The following is a 19,678-nucleotide window of genomic DNA, read 5'->3' as shown; positions in this document are numbered from 1 at the left end:
ACCCAGAAGCTGTATGCCGGCTCCCTCGGCCAATAAAGCGAGATGAGCACCGCAACCCCAGAGTCGGTCACGACTGGACCTAACGGTCAGGGGTCCCTTTACCTTTACCCTTAGAGTAGAGATCTAGAATCATTTCAGCAAGGCAGGATCCTGCCAGGCTAGCAATGACATGGATCCGTCCTTAAAGATCCTGTCCCTTAAACGAGATGTGTTGAAGGAAAGACAACAAGCCTCTTGCAATCTTTCTTTTCTTATTTCTTTATTTCATGGATTTATACAAAATAATAATAATAATAATATGGCAGGCAACACAAGAGGTCAAAACGTTTGGCCATCCGCCCAGCCCAGACTTTGGAAACCGAGGATAATTCTTGCCCGATGAGGTGTAAAGGAATGGGACGGATCCAGACCTTACTTGGACACTCGGTGGATGGCTTCGTGACGACCACAGTGGACCAGATTCGGCTGCAGGGAAGGGTTTCTTCAAAGCATTTGATGGCGGTTCCCATTTGGCGAGTGTTTAGGTCTCAGACCTGTTTTATTTGTCCAGCGGCGACGTCAACCCCAACCCAGAATGCCCTTTGCTACCCAACCTCTGCTCTCTCCAACTCAAGAATCACACACAGCCCCAACTCCTAGCCTCTTGCTCTAACCGCTAGCCTCTGCTTCCCTTTCTAGGGCAGGAAATTGAAAGCCATTACCCCTGAGCTTTGCACCCTCTCCCTTAGGCCCCCAGTAAATTGTGCAGAGACGAGTTGAAGGGCCACAGTAAGTATTGGGGAGAGGGAACTGGATCTTCCAAGAATTCACCCCCTGGTGGCTTATCAGGAGGTGATGGGAAGACCACTCACGTATTTCAAATGCATTGAGATTAAGGACTGCATTCAACACAGCTAGACCTGATGTTGGAGGCTAGAGGATAGGGCCACGTTGGAACTCTGGCAGATCAAGGGGTGGAGCCAGTGCAGGAACTGGTGGGTTATGGGCGGAGCCTATATAAATCCAGTCTCTCCAAGCTGGTTCAATCACAACCTATGTTGCCACAGTTGTAGTTGTTTGGGCCAAGATTTGCATTTCTCCAGTGGTCGTAAATTCGGGTTGAGCGCTTGCCTAGGTCCAATCTCCATAGCTTCTCATCTTCTTCCACCCACCTGATCTGGCACAGCCAAATCCAATCCATTTAATTCAAACTCCATAGCTTCTTTGCTTTGTGAATTTAGAAGACTAAAATAACACCCAAGGGGGAGACCAGGAGCTTGAAAACACAGCTAGTGGAAGAAGCATCATCAACGCTATGGAAGCGGGCGAACCAAGATGGACTGGCCAAGCGGGGAACGAATTCCACCACCGAGATCAAAACTTCGGATTGAATGTATAGGTTTATTTTTAAAAATAATAATACATTTCCAAGGTCTGGAGCAAATAGTATTCTGGATTCCGGATCTAGAGAGAGGAGGGGAACATGGTGCTCTGGGCATTCTAGATCCAGGGGTGAGAGAACTGAAACATAACAAATCTAGAGGCAAGGGCTACTAATTTATTTTAAAAGTAAATCTCCAAAGAGTTCTGGATCAGATCTGGAAGATCTCAAACAAACAGGCATGCGGAAGAAGAAGAGTTTGGATTTGATATCCCGCTTTATCACTACCCAAAGGAGTCTCAAAGCGGCTAACATTCTCCTTTCCCTTCCTCCCCCACAGTATGGAGGAGTGTGGGGGGGTTGGCCTGAATTATCAAAACCAGAAAATAGGAAATTCGAGAAAGCATGCAGACGGTGAGCTAAAATGACCTCTTAAGGGTCCAGAGCTCCTCCGTTTGAAGGTTCTCGAGTTGAGCGGTCAGGAACCGAGAACGTCAGTGTACCTGGACTGGAGTGGACTGGAGTGGTTAGGGTGGGAACCTGGGCTGGGAATTGAAAGTTTCCTGACTTAAAAGCGATCAAGCTCTAGACTTTGATATCCCAGAACCGAGCAAGGGGAGGGGATGGAGAGCACCCCAAAATATTAACACTGCATTGACAACACATTGACATCATGGCGGACAGTCTCTCGTTCTTCCTGTGTAAACGGTCCGAGGCCTTGTGGTTCTGATCCTCTGAGGTGCGCGTTACTTCTTACTCTTTGAGACTCGGCACCCCTTTGCTGCGTCTCCCATAACGCTCCAGTACTCGCCGAATTGCAGTTTGGCCTCGTCGCCGTCGCCATGGCATTCAATCTTATCGTCCAACGTGCCAACGCTCTGTTTGAAGAAGAGAAAGAGGCTGTCAGAACCCAGCAGGGAAACCAGAGCTTGGATTTACAGTTTGCGGGTTCTTTTCCAGACTTGGGGGGTTGGACTAGGGGGGCCCAGAGAGAAAAGTGGGCGGGGCAGCAAAGGTCAATAATTTCACCTCCGCGCAAGAAGGCAGTTTCTGTGCCCGTACTCACCCCCCCCCCCTGTATCCTGGCAAGTTAAGAAGCATGGTCAGAATTCAAGGACACAGTCCAGCCAGGCAAAAACACTCAGGGAGGATGCCAAGCAGGGCAGGGAGAGGGCATGGGCTGGAGAGAAGGGGCAAGGCTTAGAGAGATGCTGGGCATTAGAAATCTACCAAGTTCCATTGCTTTTTTTCATTTTTAGTCAAGTGATAAATACCGTATTTTTTGCTCTATAAGACTCACTTTTTCCCTCCTAAAAAGTAAGGGGGGGGTCTTGTGGTCTGGTGCGTCTTATAGAGCGAAAAATACGGTACCCCTTTATTTTTTGGAGGGGGGTCCTTTCTCCTTGGAAAAACTGCACCTCTCCCTTTCCCTGCTCCATTCAATGGATGTTTCTGTTCCATTTGTTTGTGTCAGGGATGGGGAAACTGCAGCAAGTCTTCCATACATTGTTGGAATGGGGCAACCCAGCCAGATGGGTATTATTATTCTTATTATTAGTCTCTAACTCCCATCAGCCCCAGCCAGCAAGGCCAACAGCCAGGTTCTGTGGGAACTGAAGTCCAATAAAATGGAAGAGCACAGATTCTTCCTTCCCGACTTGTATGGAACAAGAGAAACAAGGCTGCAATCAAAGCAATTTTGGAGGAATGTGGACACGTTGATCTACCATAACTTCCACAGCTGAGTGTCTCACAACAAGGATCTAGGCCTCCCTTTCCCTCCAAAAAAACTGAGGCCCTGCAGGCATTGTTGAACGCTCATCACCCCTGACAATTGGCCATGCTGTCTAGGTCTAATGGAAGCTGGCTTCAAGAACATTGTTGGACTACAACTCCCATCATCCCTGGCCATTGTAGCTGAAGGGGATGGTGGAAGTTGTAGTCTCCCTACGACACGTGTCAGGCCCCAGGTTGAGGGAAGCTGATCTAGGCTGAAGAGAGGAGTTGCAACTCTTTGGTTTGGAATTGTTCCCCAACATAACGCAGAAACACCCCCCAAAAAAAACTCTGCCACCCCCCAGCGGATGCCTGTCTTAGATTCTAGGTCTAGATTCTCTTCACCTCTGCTAAATGTGGCAACCTCTGTCCCACCAAGTCCCTCAGCTCGTTGGGGGTGATGCACTCCTTACGGCCCTTGACGGCGTAGCAGTGGAAGTTGTTGATGACGATTTCAATGGCCCTCTCCACATCGGTGAGCTCTTGAGAGTTCTGGGGAAGGAGGAAGACAAGGGGAGGAGTCATTGCGAGACGCAAAGCATCAGCACAAGTCTGTGATCTCAAAAGAAGGCAGTCAGACCGGCCCGACTCCCTCCCACGCAGTTACACCCTCCCCGAAACTCCATTAAGACTCCCAAGATTGCATACCATCTCTGGTGAGCAATCTGAAGATGATTATCCATTCCATTTGCGCCAAACAGCTCAGCTCCATTACAGAGGAAACCACAACACCCATCCTCTCCTGTGCTAGACCAGATAAGATGTGTCCCTTGTCCACAAACATATCAGTCCAGAACGCATCATATCCTTGTTTACCATATCCTATGTTGAAACTCATTCATTTCCTGACTCACATTCTGCCTGCATTAGAATGAATAAAAACGGAAGTCAAATCCATCCCGAATCTTCTAAAACTTCAGGAGATATCCAGAGTCTATCTTCAACCACTGGACATATTCCAAATCATTTTAAACCTGGTTGTTGTTGTTTTTTTACAGAGGCCACAGCACCATGATCCCACTTTAGACAGTCATGGCTTCACCCAAAACGAATCCTGGGAGTACTAGTTTGTTAAGGGCGCTACTGCGAGTTGTTAGGGCAACCCCCTATTCCCCCCTCAGAGCGACAATTCCAGGAGTGGCTTAACAATCAATCCCTCTTCCCAATGAACTCTGGGAATTGTAGTTCTCCTAACAACTGTCATCCTATTTCACAAACTACAGCTCCCAGAATTCATTGGGAGGAGGCACATGGCTGTTTAAAGCAGAAAAAGTCAAAGGGGCATGGAGAGTCAGTGCTGAGGCCCGAGATTCCCAAAGGGTACTTCCCCCAAAGTTGCACTCCAGTTCCCATAAGCCCCAGCCAGCAAGGCTAATGGCAATGGATGATGGGAATTGCAGTCCAATGACATCTGGAGGGGTATCAGCACTCTGACATGATACTGTGGGTGTCAGATGCGCGTCAGGTGGGCGTTCAATCCAGCCTCAAAGGATGGATGAGAAATCTGATTCTGTTCACATTTTAAAGGCAAATTGATCAAACTGATGCATTACAAAACAAAATACAAGCATGAAAGACAGCCATCCTCCTAATTTCACACTGTTCTGAATTTTGCAATGCATTTCTCTGGCCAAGTAAAGGTGTACCAAAACACAGGTATTGGTGAAAATCGTGTGCAGAAAAGTCTCATATTGGAGACTTTGCAGAAATGTGTCGATCGCAGCGAAAGTGCATTCAAAAACAATTGTATAGGAAGAGAAATTCGCACTGAGGTGCTGACGAATTTTTGCGAGGACTTTAAAAAAAAGGAAAAACCCCGCAAGCTGATCTGGAAATGCGGAGAGCTGAATTTCAGACTGGAAAAATGAGGAAGAGAGAGAAACAGAAATGATTTGCCCCTCCTGACAGCCATGATTATTTGATGCACAAAAAAATCTCCAAAGCCAACTGATCCATCTAATCATGTGTGCTGCAAACAGGATTAACAGTGGAGTGGGAAAGACCCAGGGCCTCTTTTTGCACCATGGTGTTTAGGGACATATCCTGACCCTCAGTTTTCAGCCATAAGAGCACCATACCACCAGGCCCGCCAAGACCCAGCCTGCGAGAGAGTTTGTGGCCTCTCACCTTAACATTCCCACCCCTTGCCTTTCCTAATTATTACACAGGAAGTTGCCTTGTACTGAGTCAGACCCCTGGTCCATGTAGCTCAGTGTTGTTTACACGGACTGGCAGCTGCTGCTCTCTAGGATTGCAGGCAAGTGCCTCTCCCAGCCCTACCTGGAGTTGCCGGGAATCGAACCTGCGACCTTCGGCATTCAAAGCAGACTCTCTACCCTTGAGCTATTGCCCTCCCCTGCTGTCGGATATACTTTAACTGGGGGTGCCAGGGACTGAACCCCAGACCTTTGGCATGGAAAGCAGATGTGCTGCTATTTTGCCCTATAAATAAAGTAAGGTCCTAGTCCTCATTGTTTGGAAGAAGGCCCTGATTAAGACAGGAATGGAGGGAGCTGTTCTGTATTGAGCCAGACTTCACGGTCCATCTAAATCAGTGTTCTCCAAACTGTTTTTGGACTACAACTCCCATCGTCCCTAGCTAGCAGGACCAGCCATCAGGGATGATGGGGACTGTAGTCCAAGTTGGAGACCCAAGTTTGGGAAACACTGATCTTGTCTGATATTGCCTGCGCTGACCACCAGTGGTTTCAGGCAAGGAGCATTCCCAGTCCAATAGGTCTTACTCTTGAGTAAGTGTGCCCAGGACAACAGCCCATAAATAACAAAAGGTTCTTGCTTCCTGTGACTGCCACCCTTACTTGGGGACTGAGTCCCACTGAAGTCATTGGAAGCAACTTCCGAGTAGACCTGTATAGGACTGTGCTGCGCCAGCATCTTTTTTAATGAAATGAAAGGAAATCCCGTTTTGAATCCTGAAAATCCATATGAAATCTTGCTTCTACAGCGTGCTACATTCCGTCGAGAGCTTACTGAATGTTTTTTAAATATATATATAGTTTTAAAATCAGCCGGGAAAACCTGTTTGAACGCCGAGAGAAGCCAGAGCTTTCGGGCGTTTCCCTGGATGAACGTCTTCCCTCCGACCGCAAAGCCAGTTGATCCAGAATATATATTTAAAATCAGCTGAGGGATCTGGTCTCCATGACAGAAGTCACTTGTGGAGCCTGCTGACATGTCATTCTGGACCCAATGTGCTATTCGTATTCAGGGCTGCTGGGATAGGAAGCGATCTGTACCTCCTTGGTTGTTTTTCTAATCTGCGTCTTCTGCTGCAGTTTCACCTTCATGCACACGCACATACGGAGTTTACACCAACCTTCCCCAATCTGCTGACCTCCAGATGTTTGAGGACTGCAATTCCCATCAGCCCCAGCCAAATGGGACAACGGTCAGGGCTGATGGGAGTTGTAGTCCAGCAACATTTGGAGGGCCACAAGCCTGCCCGCCTGCCCCTTTCCTAGACAAATGTCCCAGCCAATCAGGGACCACATATCAAATGCACTTACAGAGGTCTAGAGCAGGGATGAGGAGCCCCTATGTTGCTGGACTACAACTCCCATCAGCCCCAGTCAGTACTGGTCAAGACCAGGGATAATGGGAGTTGCAGTCCAACAACCTCTGGTGGGATTCCCCTTCCCTGCATTAGAAGGAAGGCGAATGACGATTTAGTTCAGGGACAGGGAATCTGTGATTCTCCAGATGTTGTTGGGTCCCAACTCTCATCACACCCAGCCAACATGGCCAACAGGCAGGGGTGATAGGAACTGTAGCCCAGTAATATTTGGAGAGCCACAGGTCTTCCCACCCCTGTTGTATACACATGTCCCAACCAATCAGGGACCACATATTAAACGCACTTGCAGAGGTATAGAGCAGAATGGGGAGCCTGTTGACCTCCGGTTGTTTGTCGGACTACAACCTCCATCAGTCCCAGCCAGGATGGCCCAGTGGTCAGAGATAATGATGGGAGTTGTAGTCCAGCAACACCCGGAGGGCACCAGCTTGGGAGAAAGCTGGATTACGCATTCCCTGTCTGAAAATTTTGCCATCTGATTTCCCCTTTCACAAACCATGGCCCATGCTCAGTTGGCAGAGCACGAGACTCTTTATGTCAGGGTCGTGGGTACGAGCCCCACGTTGGGCAAAAGACTCCTGCATTTCAGGGGGTTGGACTAGATGACCCCAGGGTACCTTCCAACTCTATGTTGCTATGAAATTTTCCACCTTCTCTCCTCATTTCTAGCGAACAGCATCCTAGGCGAGGACAATGAACTCTGACTCAGCACTAGACTTGGCAACCATCTCCGCTTCTAATAAAAAGATTGCCAAGATATTCTCCCCCACCCCAACCCCACCCCACCTACCAAACCCCTCTCATTAGGACATTTTTCCTTGAAACATTTCAACGTGTCCCAGTGAGGAGGACCATTCCAGAGGAGATTAGAACTTTGCCAAGGTGGTAGACAAGTCTATTCTAGGCCCCAGAAAGGCAGTGCCTCACACAACTAGAAAGAACTGGTTTGGCCGAGGAGATCCCGAAATTTCCTTAGAGGGAGTTGGTTGCGGAAGGATCTCTCCCTCTCTCCTGGGGAAGGACTGGGTCTCGGTGGCAAAGTGTTCCTAACCACATCAACCCTTTCTGCAGAATCATGAGGACATTAGCTATGGGGCAAGACCATAGCTGTCAACTTACAGATTTGAAAATAAGGGACCAGCAGCCTTGAAAATAAGGGATCAGCAGCCAAAATAAGGGATTTCCCGGGCACAGGTATGTTCAACTTCTGAGCCCCTCTGAGCCAAAGGAAGAAAGCCCAGCCAGCAGCCAAATGAAGCCTCATCAATAAGGGACAGCAGCGGGACATGGCGCTGGGATAAGGGACTGTCCCGCCAAATAAGGGACACTTGACAGCTATGGGCAAGATATGTAGCCAAGTTACAAAGTACACACTCTGTATGCAGGAGAGCTGCTGCCAGTCAGTGCAAGCCACATTGAAGTAGATGGAGCAATGGTCTGACACAGCGTATGACAGCTTCCTATGATCCCTGGAATATTAATGGAGGAAACTGACTCCTGTATTTTAGCCAACCCAATCTGGCTCCCTATGTCCTGGGTTTCTCTGTTTCTCCCAGAAGCTTTGCTGAGTTTAAGATCCACAGATGATCCGAGAGGGCATCCTTTCCACACCACACCCCCCCAAAAAACCCTACGCGCATCCCCCCTTCCAACACAGAATGAATCCACAATTTCTCCTCTCCCTTCCCTATAAAACCAAAAGACAGTCCCATTTCCCCACTCCAATTGACCTGTCTCTTCTTGCAGCAACCAAAGCCCATTGTTGATTCGGTTCGGTTCGTTTGGTTCGGCAAAAATCCCCTTTTCCGGAGCAAGTTGTGGCGAGTTGGTTCCTTGAGATCCGCTGGGTAGTTCCCGCAAAGAGGCTCTTAGAAATCCAACAAACGGCTGTTTTTCCTACGTGCGGCCAACAGAAGGGGAGAACGGAGACTTTTAGCTTTCCATCGGATCCTGCCTCTTTTATTTCCCCACTCCCCCACCCTAGTCTGAGCAGGTTTGGGAAGGCAAATTGTTGAGCGCTGCCTGAACATGTCCGGAGAGACGAGGCACGCCGCTGAGCGAGAAAAGGATTGGAGTTCACGGGGAAGGGGTGGGAGTCCGGAGGAAGGGAAAAGCCCATTGCCACTACTATCCCAAACAGCAAACACCCCTTGCACCCCTTCTGTTTTGGGATGGGAGCCCCGGAGGAGTCACAAAGGACAGAAGTCCTGCTTACCTGCTCGAAGGGATCAGCTGTGCTGGATAGAACTGTCTCTCCTGCCACGGTTTTATATCTCAAGAAGGCGTGTGTTGGAGACACCTTCGGGAGATACCAGGAGGCGGTGGTGGCGCAAGGCATCTCCCTGCGCCACCTGGCATGCTGCCAGCGTGGAACTCCAGCGCCACCCATTTCCTAATTTTTTTAGTCACGGTGCAGCGGATGAGCAATTGGTATGACAGGAGGCCAGTTTACGTGACTCTTCTCTTCCCTCCCCGCCCCCTCCAGTTTATCAAACGCTTTCCTCGTCTCGTGCCCTATCCCAGTGATCGCCAAACATTAAGGATCTAAGAATGTACATCCGTGGCTCCCAATTCTTTTGCTGCCACACCTTATGGAGTCCATGAACTCATCTCCAGCGCCCCCCTCTAAAAGAAGGGGCGTGGGTGGCACTGTGGTCTAAACCACTGAGCCTCTTGGGCTTGCCGATCGGAAGGTCGGCGGTTCGAATCCCCGCGATGGAGGGAGCTCCCGTCGCTCTGTCCCAGCTCCTGCCAACCTAGCAGTTCGAAAGCACACCAGTGCGAATAGATAAATAGGTACCACTGCGGAGGGAAGGTAAACAGTGTTTCTGTGCACTCTGGTTTCTGTCATGGTGTTCCCTTGCGCCAGAGGTGGTTTAGTCTTGCTGGACTCATGACCCAGAAAGCTGTCTGCGGACAAATGCCGGCTCCCTCGGCCTGAAAGCAAGATGAGCACCACAACCCCATAGTCGCCTTTGACTGGACTTAACCATCCAGGGGTCCTTTGCCTTTACTTTTAAAAGCATTGTTCAGAATGGTGGTTTGCGCAACCCCCTGATTCATTGCACATTTATTCGAAATCCAATTCAAATTGATTAGTTTGCTGTAGAATATTTGAAAAAGAAATATCATGGTTGTCTTAAAACTTAGGCGGGATTTGAAGTATAGCGGCGGATGACAAGTGGTAGCTTAATAATTTGTAGTTTTCACTCAACTTAAACTACCTCACCAGGTTATTGCGAGGTCAAAACAGTGAGGAGGAGGGCTGCCGTATTTTTTCGTGTATAACACAATGTTTTTTGCTTAAATTTGCTAGGCAAAAAATGGGGGCCATCTTATTCACAGATTGTGAATGCGGGGGGGGGGCAGGTGACCAGTGGCGACAATTGGGCAGGCAGGTGAGAGATTGGCAGTGGGCGACCTCCCCCCAAAAAAAACTTTAAAAAATTCTCAACAGATCAATAATTATTGATTTCTTAATTTGGGTTAAAAAAGATAGGGATCAACATATACAACTTTCTTTATGTACGCTACAACAGCAGCAAGAATACTCATCGCGAAGTATTGGAAGACACAAGAACTACCCACCCTGGAAGAATGGCAGATGAAGCTGATGGACTACATGGAAATGGCAGAAATGACCGGCAGAATCCGAGACCAGGGAGAAAAGTTGGTGGAAGAAGATTGGAAGAAATTTAAAGATTATTTACAGAAACAATGTAAAATTAATGAATGTTAGAATGATGTTGGATTGAGGCTAAGGGGTTTTTAGTAATAATATTATGAAGGAATATGAAAAAATGGATTGTTAACAGGTGAAAATTAAAGTTATAATATATTAAGACCAAGATAAGGATAAAGGTAAAGAGGGAAAGGATTTGCTGAATAAATAAATTGAACTGGAATACAAAGAGGGGAGGTGTGGGGAGGTCCGGGAAACAAACGAATGCAAGATATGTCATGAAAGATTGAATTGTTTTTAATTGCTTTTTTATTTTTGTATATTTCTTTTTCCTCTTTTTCTTTTTGTAATGCTTTGGAAAAATTTAATAAAATATTATTTTTAAAAAAAAGATAGGGATCAACTTATACACGGGGGAGATCTTATACACGGAAAAATATGGTATGTAAGCCACCCTTGAGTAGGAAAGGTGGGATATAAATGTTAGTGTAAAATTGCTGTGGCAAAAAAAGCAGCAAATAAATTTAATAAACAGTCATAACAATGCAAACGAATCAACCACCATGAAATATAATACAAATAATCATAAAAGTGACCGGTCAAATAGGGACAGAGGCAAAATCCAATTCAGTTTGCATTCAAAGGCCAGCTGCTCTCGTTTGCACTTCCTGAAGTAAAACACGAAGTGAAACTCAGCCATCCTTCAAAATCCGAACTACCCTGAATTTTGCAACGCAGTTCTTCAACCAAGTTGTAGGTATGAAAATGTATACGCTGGGTAAAGTTTGCATGTTGGAAAATGCATACTTTTATTAAACGAATGTATGAAAATGCATCATGTTAGGGGTGTGGCTTGCAAAAAAAACCAAAACCAAACACACAAATTAGGCAAAATTTGCATTAAAATGCTGGTGAATTTTCATGGTATTTTTTTAAAAAGAATTTGCAAACTGATGTGGAAATGTGGAGAACTGGAAAATGAGAATCAGGCCCCATCTTGCACTGTGCATCTAAAGCAGTAGACTAACACATTAAGCAGTCATGGCTTCCCCTAAAGTATCCTGGAAGCTGTCATTTGTTAAGGGTGCTGAGAGTTGATAGGAGCCCCCCTCCATTCTTTCACAGAGCTATAATTTCCAGAGTTGTCTCTTTTCCCAGCGACCCGAGAGAGAGACTGAAATTGATAGATTATTCCATCTGTATCGGCTCATCAATTTATATAGCGGCATAGGCCTGTGGACATAGAAAGACATACTTCAAGGAGTGTCTGACAGTCTAATAATAATAATAATAATAATAATAATAATAATAAAATAAATTCAGTGCTTTTTCTGGGGGGACACAGGGGTACGCATACCCCTAAACATTTGGTGAATCTAAAATTTTAAACATTTTTAGTTTCTTCGCTAGCACGGTGAATCATCAGTTCCGTCGCTACCCCCGATGGCGTCCTCATTTCCTCTCATGGCATTTCCTGAGTCTCAGGCGGAAGCGAGCGTTTAATGTGTGAAGCAGTGTGGAATGTGGATGTGTGGTGTTTTGCTGATGAAAGTTTGGCCTCACTGAGGGGCAGTATTTCAATATGAGTAGGAAAATCACTGTGAGCTGTCAAGCTGTGTAATACGAGGCAATGCACGTTCTTTGTACTTTTGCCCATTGATGGTATTTATTTCCCCCGATTTGAACTATAAAATTGTGGTTTTCTTGAGTCAAAATGAGAGTGCCCCTAAACATTTTTTTTAAAAAAAGGAAAAAAACCCACTGATTAAATTAATTGCTTTATTTTGCCCAAGGTAACTCAAAGGGACGCGGGTGGCGCTGTGCGTTAAACCACAGAGCCTAGGACTTGGTCGGCAGTTCGAATCCCCGTGACAGGGTGAGCTCCTGTTACTCGGTCCCTGCTCCTGCCAACCTAGCAGTTCGAAAGCACATCAAAGTGCAAGTAGATAAATAGGTACCGCTCCAGCGGGAAGGTAAACGGCGTTTCCATGTGCTGCTCTGGTTTGCCAGAAGCAGCTTAGTCATGCTGGCCACATGACCCGGAGGTGGTACGCCGGTTCCTTCGGCCAATAAAACGAGATGAGCGCCGCAACCCCAGAGAGTCTGTCACGACTGGACCTAATGGTCAGGAGTCCCTTTACCTTTTAACTCAAACTGACTTACAAACAACAGACAGGCAGACAATAAACCCCAAATAGATAGGAGGAGGCACACAAAGGAGGGCCTCAGAAGATGATCTCAGGGTCTGGGTAGGTTCATACTGAAAGAGGTGGTCCTTGAGGTATTGTGGTCCTGAGCCGTCTAAGGCTTTATAGGTTAAAACCAGCACTTTCAATTGGGCCCAGAAATGAATCGGCAGCTGGTGCAGTCAGGCCAGGATTGGTGTAAACCATATTTCCCCAGTGAGCAAAAACGAGGATGCTACAGAGAACCAGGCAAAGGGCCTTCTCGGTAGTGGCGCCCGCCCTGTGGAAGGCCCTCCCATCAGATGTCAAAGAGATAAACCTGACATTTAGAAGACATCTGAAGGCAGCCCTGTTCAGGGAAGTTTTTAATGTGTGACATTTGAATGTATTTTTAATCTTTGTTGGAAGCCCCCCAGATGGGCGGGGTACAAATAAATTATTATTATTATTATTATTATTATTATTATTATTATTATTATTATCATCATCGTTATTATTATTATCATTATTATTATTACAGTGGTACCTTGGGTTAAGTACTTAAATCGTTCTGGAGGTCCGTTCTTAGCCTGAAACTGTTCTTAACCTGAAGCACCACTTTAGTTAATGGGGCCTCCTGCTGCTGCCGCACCGCCGGAGCACAATTTCTGTTCTCATCCTGAAGCAAAGTTCTTAACCTGAAGCACTATTTCTGGGTTAACGGAGTCTGTAACCTGAAGCGTATGTAACCCAAGGTACCACTGTGTTATTATAGCTGCATTTTTGCTGGAAGTGTGTTCCACAGCATGGGACCAGGAACGCTAGGTGCCCAGCTTCTAGCAGAGGCCAGTCAGTCTGCTGTAACACACAGGACAACGAGCAACACTCATCTGGATTATCTCAGAGACTGAGCCTCAGGTGGTCCTTAAAATATGCCTGAGAAGCTCATACACCAGCCATGAAAGGGAACAATTCCCCCCCAACAGTGCCCTCTTAGATATATCCAAACTGCATCAAAATGTTTCAGCGCCAAGTCCTTGTCTTCAACCAGCCATTCCCTTCCCAGGATATTCCTTGAGCTTGTTTGGAGGTTCTAGCAGGGGAGCGCAGCTATCGTATACCCTTGACCGAAGAACGGTACACTCCTTCTATCTGGGATGGTCGTCCTCTTCCACCGAGCGCGCAGCTTCGGGAGGGACGCACATGGAGCGGTGAGGGAGGAAGGGGACACCCGCCTAGCCAGCCAGATCAGCCGAATCAACCCTGGCGGTCAATGGGGTGACAGATGTCGCAGCCAGATCGCCCTCACATCCCCCTTCCCAGGATATTCCATTCAGGTCTCCCCCCCTCTGCCTGACAGTCTGCATTTCATGTCAACTCCTCACTGGGCTGTTTTGGGTGTAATAATAATAATAATAATAATAATAATAATAATAATTTATTTATACCCTGCCCGTCTGGCTGGGCTTCCCCAGCCACTCTGGGCAGCTTCCCAAAAAATATTAAAATACTGTAATACATCAAACATTAAACGCTTCCCTAAACAAGGCTGCCTTCAGATGTCTGTACCCCATCCCTTAAGGGTCCCCTCTCAAAACCTAGCCCAAAGCTCCCTTCCTCATGTGCATCGTTGATTTTGGAACCACTGCATTGATGTAAGGAACCATTATTGCAGAATCGAGCCTGCTAGGGCATCCTGTGGCCCACCAGATGTTGTGGAACTCCCACCAGCCCCTGCTTATCAAGCATGCTGACTGCTGGGGCTGCTGCGAGTTCGAGTCCAGACACAACTGGAGGGCCACAGGTTCCCCGGACGTGGCTGCGAGTGTACAGGGTTGCCTCTGAGTATATAGCCTGGTTCGCCTAACAGTCATTGACAGACATACCCGTTGCGAATTTGTATAAACCACGTATAATCATTTCCCAGTAATAAAATCTAGCACCGTGTTTCTGCTGACAGTCCCTAGACAGGAGCCTTTAATTAAAGAGAGTTAACCGATGAGGATTATTGTTCTCAGTCTTATTTACCCACCTTACACCCTGAGGTCCCAAGGCAGGCGACAACAGTTACAACTCAACGTTAACAGTTTAAGGCAGCTTATAATCACAGACATCAGGTGGGTCCTAAAAATATAGACCTTTGTGGTCGGAGACAGTACCACTCCGGAATACCAGTTGCCAGTTTTCCACAAGTTGGACAGGATGCTGAACTCAATGGACATTGGCCTGATCCAACAGGCTTTCCTTGTGTTCTTAGGATTCAGTTTGCCTTTAAAAGCAAGCCCATCTACCCTGATGGCACTATGGGTTAAACCACAGAGCCTAGGGCTTGCCGATCAGAAGGTCGGCGGTTCGAATCCCCGTGACGGGGTGAGCTCCCGTTGCTCAGTCCCAGCTCCTGCCCACCTAGCAGTTTGAAAGCACAAAGTGCAAGTAGATAAATAGGTACCACTCCAGCAGGAAGGTAAATGGCATTTCCGGGCGCTGCTCTGGTTTGCCAGAAGCGGCTTAGTCATGCTGGCCACATGACCCGGAAGCTGTACGCCGGCTCCCTCGGCCAGTAAAGCAAGATGAGCACCGCAACCCCAGAGTCGGCCACGACTGGACCTAGTGGTCAGGGGTCCCTTTACTTTTAACAATATACCCTGAACTTTCAGAAAGAGTGCATGAACCAAAAACACATTATTCAAATCCCTCCTTCTCTAACTTTTGTAGTGCGGTTCCCCAGCCAAGCTTCAAAAACAGAGAATATAGTTTTCAGGGATATGCATGGGCGAGTAAAAAAAGCCTAAAATAATGCCTTGTGGAAGGGAGAATTGTTTCGCAAGACAAAAACCCAAACCAAACCCTGCATATTAGGAGAAATCTGCCCTAAAATGCTGATAAATTACCACGTGGAGTTTTTCTTTCAATGCAGACTGATGTGGAAATGTGGAAAACTGGGGAAATGACATAGATTTGCCCATTCCCTAACTCAGCTGAAATTAGACAAATCATTGGTTCAGGAGAGGGTCTGTCAATGACTACAACTCATCAGGATGGCTCTATGAGCCCTCTAAATTCAGAGGCACTCAATTTGTGGATGCTGGTTTTGGAATGGGTGGGCAAGCAGGGGTTGTGGTTATTCTCAGCCCCATCTTGTGTGGGCTTCTTGGAGGCACCTGGGAATGTGGGAGCCCAGTGTGCCCACAGGGAAGCTTCCATGTGGATAAGGGCCGGGAAAGGCACTTGTGAATCGGAGAACTCTATGAGCGCATGGGCAGTGGCGTAGCGTGGGGGGTGCAGGGGGGGCTGGCCGCACCAGGCGCAACATCTGGGGGGGGCGCGCTTGCAGCTCTCTGCCCCTACCTGGCTCATTCACTCTCTCTCACTGCAGTGCTGGCTGTGCAAATCCGATCCAAGCCGCCGGGTCGCTGCCCACTGTGGAGGGGAGAGTGCCAGGTGTGCGGTGCGGAGAGAGAGCGAGGGACTATCTGGGGGAGGGACAGTGCAGTGGGGGGGGGCGCAAATTACTTGCCTTGCCCCGGGTGCTGACAACCCACGCTATGCCACTGCGCATGGGGAATCTTTCTATACTGTGAACCTTTTCTGTGGATAAAGGATGGGAAGGATGCTTTTGTCCACATGGGGAAAGCTGATTTGCATGCACGAGCAGCCTGCGGTTCAAGTGCCACTGGTGCCTCCTCTGTGCCCACACCAAGCTTGGAATCAGAGGCCGTGTGGATTCAGGAGACGCCCCTGTTGTCATGGTCACCTGTGGCGGAGCAACACCCTCGGGGGTTAAATTCCGGAGCGCATTCCTTTGTCCTGCCGAAATCAGCCTCCTTATACAATACACGTCTTGGAAATCATTTCCGGCTCCAGAGGAACAGCAGGTTGTCATTCCTGGGCTCTCTCGCACCGAGCCCTGGCCTGAAGCCAAACGTGTCTCTCTTACCTGTCGAGCTGGTCCTCTGTCTTAACAGATGCTCCACCTTCCCCCCTCCAGAGGTAGACACATCTTACTCTCATCAGTGCAAAAGGAGGTGATGGATTTCTGGCTCCTCCTCCTCGAGGAAGGGGCTGCCAGATTTATATACCACTTAATTCGAAAGAATATTTCTAAGCAGTTTGCAAGAAGCAAAATAAAATGGACCACTGAGTAGCTCAGTCGGTTAGAGCATAGTGCTGATTACACCAAGGCCGTAGGTTCGATCCCTGTTTGGGACAGCTGCATATTTCTGCATTGCAGGTCGTTGGATTAGATGAACCTCAGCGTCCCTTCCATCCTACAATTCTATGATTCTATTCATTTAAATCATTGCTATGAAAAGTCCCTGGCAGTTAAGAAATAAAACATATAGCAATAAACACAAAAAATGAGAAAGGGCAGCAAAAATAGTAACATTATCAAACTTAAGATAAAATCAATCATTTGAAAAATAAACATACAGTGGTGCCTCGCAAGACGAAATTAATTCGTTCCATGAGTCTCTTCGTCTAGCGTTTTTTTTGTCTTGCGAAGCAACCCTATTAACGGCTTAGCGGATTAGCGCTATTAGCGGTTTAGCGGCTATTAGCGGCTATTAAAGGCTTAAAGGATTAGCGGATTAGCTGCTAAAAGGCTATTAGCAGTTTAGCGGCTTAGAAAAAGGGGGTGGGGAGTGAAAAAAAATCTCAAGACTTGCAAGACATTTTCGTCTTGCGAAGCAAGCCCATAGGGAAATTCGTCCTGCGAAGCGCATCGAAAAACGGAAAACCCTTTCGTCTAGCAGGTTTTCCATCTTGCGAGGCATTCGTCTTGCGGGGCACCACTGAATAATGAAATCACTTGGATGGCTTTAAAAGAGAATTAGACAAATCAATGGAGTATCAATAGTAACAATGGAGTATCAATAGTATCAATGGTTACTAACCACAACAACTATGTTCTCCCTTCACTGCTGCAGGTAGCATGTCTTTAAATACCAGTTGCTGGGAAACACAGGAGGGCAGAGGGCCAATGGCCTGATCCAGCAAAGCTCTTCTTATGTCCATATGTTCTTATAATATTAATGGCCTCTCCACAACAGAGGGGAGTGGAGAGTGGGTCTCAAGACCCAAGGAAGAGCAAGGCATGGGGGTTGGGGGTGGATAACTACTGTCACATCTCCTGTTGTCATTTAGCTTTTGTCCAGGTTGCAAAGTGGCAGCCCCAACTTGGAGGAGCGTTAGTGATAGAGAGAAGTAGTGTTGGGACCAGCTCACCCTAAAGAGCAGGCCCCACCATGAGGCAAAGTGAGGGGGCAGTATGGGAGGCAGAGCATTCAGAGCTAGGAAGCTCTAGCACTTCTGATAGTGACAATAACATCTCCATCCCTTGGGAGCTCTCCCAGGTCCTGAAGAGCCTCCTCCTTGCCCCTAATTAAAGACCTTGCTCCAAGACCACCTCCCTCCCTTAGGAGCTCTCCCAGGTCCTGAAGCGTCTCCTCTCCAATCTTCCTCCCTAGAACAGGGATAGGGAACCTGCAGCCCTCCAGACATTGTTGGACTCCAAATCCCACCAGCCCCAGGCAGTCAGGCCAATGGCCGGGGTGCCGGCAGTTTCATTAATAGTGTTTTTCTGATGTAGGCTTGGGGGTCAGGGTGAGGAAGAAAACGGAAGGGATAGGGTAGAACCAAGAGGGAGTGTCACATACAGCCAAGATCACTCTTCCCCACCCCTTGACCAATGACACAATAATTCTGCAGATATACTGACTGGTGTCAGGAGAAAATTATCCCCTGGCATGATTTGGGTTGGGGGGGCATTGGCAGGGAGATGCAAGGTGTCACACCCACTTGAAAACACAATTGCAAGAGATTAGGGGTGGCAGAGGGTGAGGAAGAATGAAGAACTAAGCAGATTGTCCTGGGTGCTAATGAGTAGGTGCTCCCCAATAGCCTAAAATAAGAACCGACAATCACTTGCAGCTTCAACACTGGGAGTTGTAGTCTAACAACGCCTGGAGAGTCACAGGTTTCTCAGTCGTGCCCTATAGCCTGCCACCCCAAACCTGATGCCTACTTCCCACAGCTGTTGAAATTGTACGATAAAGACCCTAAGAACCCAGGAATCCGAATAGACTGTTCCTGGACTTCAGAAGAACCTGGCTGCTGGTTCAAGTCAATGCCCATCTAGTCCAGAATCCTGTTCTCACGAGAGCTAACTTTTTGGGGAACCTGCAAACAGGACCTGAGTGCAACAGCAGCTCCCACCACTTGTGATTCCTAAAAACTGATGTTTAAAAGCCCATTGCCTCTTTAGCATATCGGTAGTCATTATGGAAGTGAGAGCTGGACCATAAAGAAGGCTGATCGCCAAAGAATTGACGCTTTTGAATTATGGTGCTGGAGGAGACTCTTGAGAGTCCCATGGACTGCAAGAAGATCAAACGCATCCATTCTTAAGGAAATCAGCCCTGAGTGCTCACTGGAAGGACAGATCGTGAAGCTCAGGCTCCAATACTTTGGCCACCTCATGAGAAGAGAAGACTCCCTGGAAAAGACCCTGATGTTGGGAAAGATGGAGGGCACAAGGAGAAGAGGACGACAGAGGACGAGATGGTTAGACAGTGTTCTCGAAGCTACAAACATGAATCTGACCAAACTGCGGGTGGCAGTGGAAGACAGAAGTGCCTGGCGTACTCTGGTCCATGGGGTCTCGAAGAGTCGGACACGACTGAACGACTAAACAACAACAACAGTCATTATGGCTCATTGACAGACTTCACCCTGAATTTGCCCCATCCTCTTTTAAAGCCATCCAAGTTGGTGACCATCAATGCTTCCTCTGGAAATGAGTCCTCTAGATTAACTATTCACTTTGTGGAGCGAAACTACTTTCCTCTGTCTGTCTGGAATCTTCCAACATTCAGCTTCATTAAAGGTAAAGGGACCCCTGACCATTAGGTCCAGTCGTGACCGACTCTGGGGTTGCGGAGCTCATCTCACTTTATTGGCTGAGGGAGCCGGCGTACAGCTTCCGGGTCATGCGGCCAGCATGACTAAGCCGCTTCTGGCGAACCAGAGCAGTGCACGGAAATGCCGTTTACCTTCCCGCCGGAGTGGTACCTATTTATCTACTTGATGTGCTTTCAAAC

The 19,678-nt window shown here is 47.6% G+C and overlaps 1 protein-coding gene across 2 annotated transcripts; it reads right to left on the bottom strand.

The window, feature by feature from the left end:
* Positions 1-242: 242 nt before the first annotated feature.
* On the bottom strand, positions 243-9,104 carry LOC310666211 (protein S100-A14-like). Of its 2 annotated transcripts, XM_083416900.1 has the most exons (4): positions 8,947-9,104; positions 8,462-8,627; positions 3,482-3,628; positions 243-2,238 (listed from the first exon to the last, which is right to left on the bottom strand). In XM_083416900.1, exons 2-4 carry the CDS (start codon positions 8,489-8,491, stop codon positions 2,107-2,109), a joined length of 309 nt encoding a protein of 102 aa, XP_083273026.1. In that variant the 5' UTR covers positions 8,492-8,627; positions 8,947-9,104; the 3' UTR covers positions 243-2,106. The 2 variants fall into 2 exon arrangements, with proteins under 2 accessions (XP_083273026.1, XP_083273025.1); XM_083416899.1 differs by lacking the exon at positions 8,947-9,104 and having other exon boundaries at positions 8,462-8,713.
* Between the last annotated feature and the right edge of the window lie 10,574 nt (positions 9,105-19,678).

Source organism: Podarcis tiliguerta (assembly GCF_965153285.1).
Source record: "Podarcis tiliguerta genome assembly, chromosome: 16".
Lineage (NCBI taxonomy): Eukaryota > Metazoa > Chordata > Lepidosauria > Squamata > Lacertidae > Podarcis > Podarcis tiliguerta.
The sequence above is the reverse complement of the archived record's forward strand: the minus strand, read 5'-3'. Positions and strand labels throughout refer to the sequence as shown.

Coding starts and splice junctions, on each gene's coding strand:
- LOC310666211 (XM_083416900.1), bottom strand. CDS start 8,491: ATGGGCTTTGGTTGCTGCAAGAAGAGACAG. Junction 3,629..8,461: donor GTTGCTGCAAGAAGAGACAG/GTCAATTGGAGT, acceptor CTCCTTCCCCAG/AACTCTCAAGAGCTCACCGA. Junction 2,239..3,481: donor GGTTGCCACATTTAGCAGAG/GTGAAGAGAATC, acceptor TTCTTCAAACAG/AGCGTTGGCACGTTGGACGA.